Here is a 2241-nt window from a genome sequence, read left to right as displayed (position 1 = left end):
GTCTTACAATTGCGAACCCGCCTCATATGATACACAAAAAAACCCACACCAATGACTAGAAACAAAGTGAAGTAGGCCCACATATTCACGATATTTTTCCGCTGAACTCTTGGAGAGAGAGAGAGAGAGAGAGAGAGAGAGAGAGAGAGAGAGAGAGAGAGAGAGAGAGAGCCGATGATTATCGACTGTTACATTGTGTTTCATTTCAAACATAGCTGCAACAAAGGAACAGAATTCGTAGGAAAAATATTGGAAAAGAAACACACAAACAAAGTGTCGTCTGCTTCTATTGGCGACAGTCACCTGTGCGCCTGCGCAGTGCCCTTTGACACCTGTGTAGTTTCGAAACTCGCCTAACCGGTCCCGCTATCTGCGACAGAAATAGACACACACCTTCACGTTTGCCTGTGTGTGTTGCTCTACTGCCGTCTGCTCGTTTTGGAGTGAGAGACAAAAAGGTGGTTTTGAGGCCTGTCACGTTTTTGATGATCTAGTCCGGCTCACCCTTGGTGATTGTTCAGGTGAATTTGATCTTTGTTGATTGTGTTGACAGATCTTTTCAAAATCATCGGCTTTGTTTTGTTTTGAGGTGGAGTTTTAGTCTAAGGACTGCTGTGGTTTCGCTTGCGTGACAGTTAGGGTGTGTAGCGACAAGAAAACCGAAAGGGATAGAGACTGACTGACACCCGAATCAGCTACTGAAAACAGGTCTAGTTTGTTGTTGTAAGGATAGACTACAGAAATCACTCCTCGATCAAGTGCATATTTATACTCGCTTTTGATATCGCCCTCAGAAAACTCTCCAATTTATTCTCACCATGGAACACGAAGTGGCATATTCCACAGAACTGACCAAAATCCACCACACCAACTATGTTCGGAACTCTCGCGCCATAGCGGTGCTGTGGGGGATCTTCGTCGTTATCTACGCTATCCTCAACATCGTCGTTTTCATCCAACCTCAGTGGTTCGGAGACACTGGCACCAGCGATTTGCCCGGTTTCTTCGGACTGTGGCGATATTGCGAGCTGCTGACTGACGGATCGGACTACAGCTGCACCGGCGACTTTTTGGAGTTTATCAAAATCGACAACCCGTCTTTCCAGGTGGGTGTGATAAGTTTAATTATGACGGAAGGAATCGGATATGATTTATCTGACTTGCTGATGTTGACAAGGAAATGTCTCTTATTTGATGATACGCTCGCACAGTGGAACCACGTTCCTGTTACTATTGATAACGAAATGTCTGTTTTAGTAATTGTTGTTAATATTGACAAAGAAATCAATCACTGCGTGTCTGGTATTTATAGGCTTGCATAGTTGAATCGTGTACCTGTATGATACTGAAGTATCTGTTTTATCTGTCGTTGATTATCACAAGGAAATATATCTTGTTTGACGATAAGCTCGCATATATTTGAATTATGTACCTGTGTTGATAAGTGTTGTATTGCACCTGTTGTTACGAACTAAATGGCAGGATAAATAGATAGTCATTATATTTGTCGCTAAGCCTCTAAGTCTCTGTATCTATTATGTAGATGAATATCTTTCAGTGTACCTGTTGTCTTTTGGCACAATGAATAGCCTGAAACTGTCTGACTATGTCTTTCTGTCTGTCCGCTGTCTGTCTGTCTCATGCATTGAACTGTGTGTAGTTGTGTGTGTGTGTGTGTGTGTGTGTGTGTGTGTGTGTGTGTGTGTGTGTATGTGTGTGTGTGTGAGTGCGTGCGAGCGTGTGTGTGTTTGTGTGTGTGCGTACGACTGATTTTCAAACGATCCCATTCTAGACTGGCACAATACCGGTAGTTTTTTTTTTACCGAAGGCTTGTGTGGTTCTGGGTCATCTTATGTCAGCTGTTGCACGTGCGTAAGCTTAAATGCGCACCCGATTGGAAGGATCGTGACATTCGATGGTGATCATTGGATTGCAACGGGTTCCCAATGAAGATGAATGCAGTGCAACCCTCTAGAGTTAAACCCCGTTTTAACAGTCACCCATAATGTTGTACGACATTGTATATTTAGAAAATGTAAATGGATGGTCATATCCTTGCCAAACCACTGGAAGAAAAAACACCATAAACGACTTTGTGAGTCCAAGTAAGCTACCCCCATGCCCGGTGGCAGTTTCGAGTTTGTCCAATTTAGTCCAGATGATGATGATGGTGGTTATGATGATGATGATAATAATGACGATGATGATGATAATGACGATGTCTGCGTATAACCACGACAA

General features: G+C 43.1%; 1 protein-coding gene across 2 annotated transcripts in view; it reads left to right on the top strand.

Annotated features, from left to right (window-relative positions):
- The first annotated feature begins 398 nt into the window (after nt 1–398).
- Nucleotides 399–2241, top strand: part of LOC138964263 (LHFPL tetraspan subfamily member 3 protein-like) — an 18209-nt gene continuing 16366 nt past the window's right edge. Inside the window, exon 1 of one of the 2 annotated variants that reach the window (XM_070336169.1) lies at nt 399–1106. In XM_070336169.1, coding sequence (XP_070192270.1) covers nt 819–1106 — 288 coding nt within the window. In that variant the 5' untranslated portion in view covers nt 399–818. The remainder of the gene's footprint in view (nt 1107–2241) is intronic. The other variant, XM_070336170.1, reaches the window with a different exon arrangement.

The sequence above is a fragment of the Littorina saxatilis genome, linkage group LG4 (assembly GCF_037325665.1).
Source record: "Littorina saxatilis isolate snail1 linkage group LG4, US_GU_Lsax_2.0, whole genome shotgun sequence".
In the NCBI taxonomy this organism is placed as follows: Eukaryota; Metazoa; Mollusca; class Gastropoda; order Littorinimorpha; family Littorinidae; genus Littorina; species Littorina saxatilis.
The sequence above is the reverse complement of the archived record's forward strand: the minus strand, read 5'-3'. Positions and strand labels throughout refer to the sequence as shown.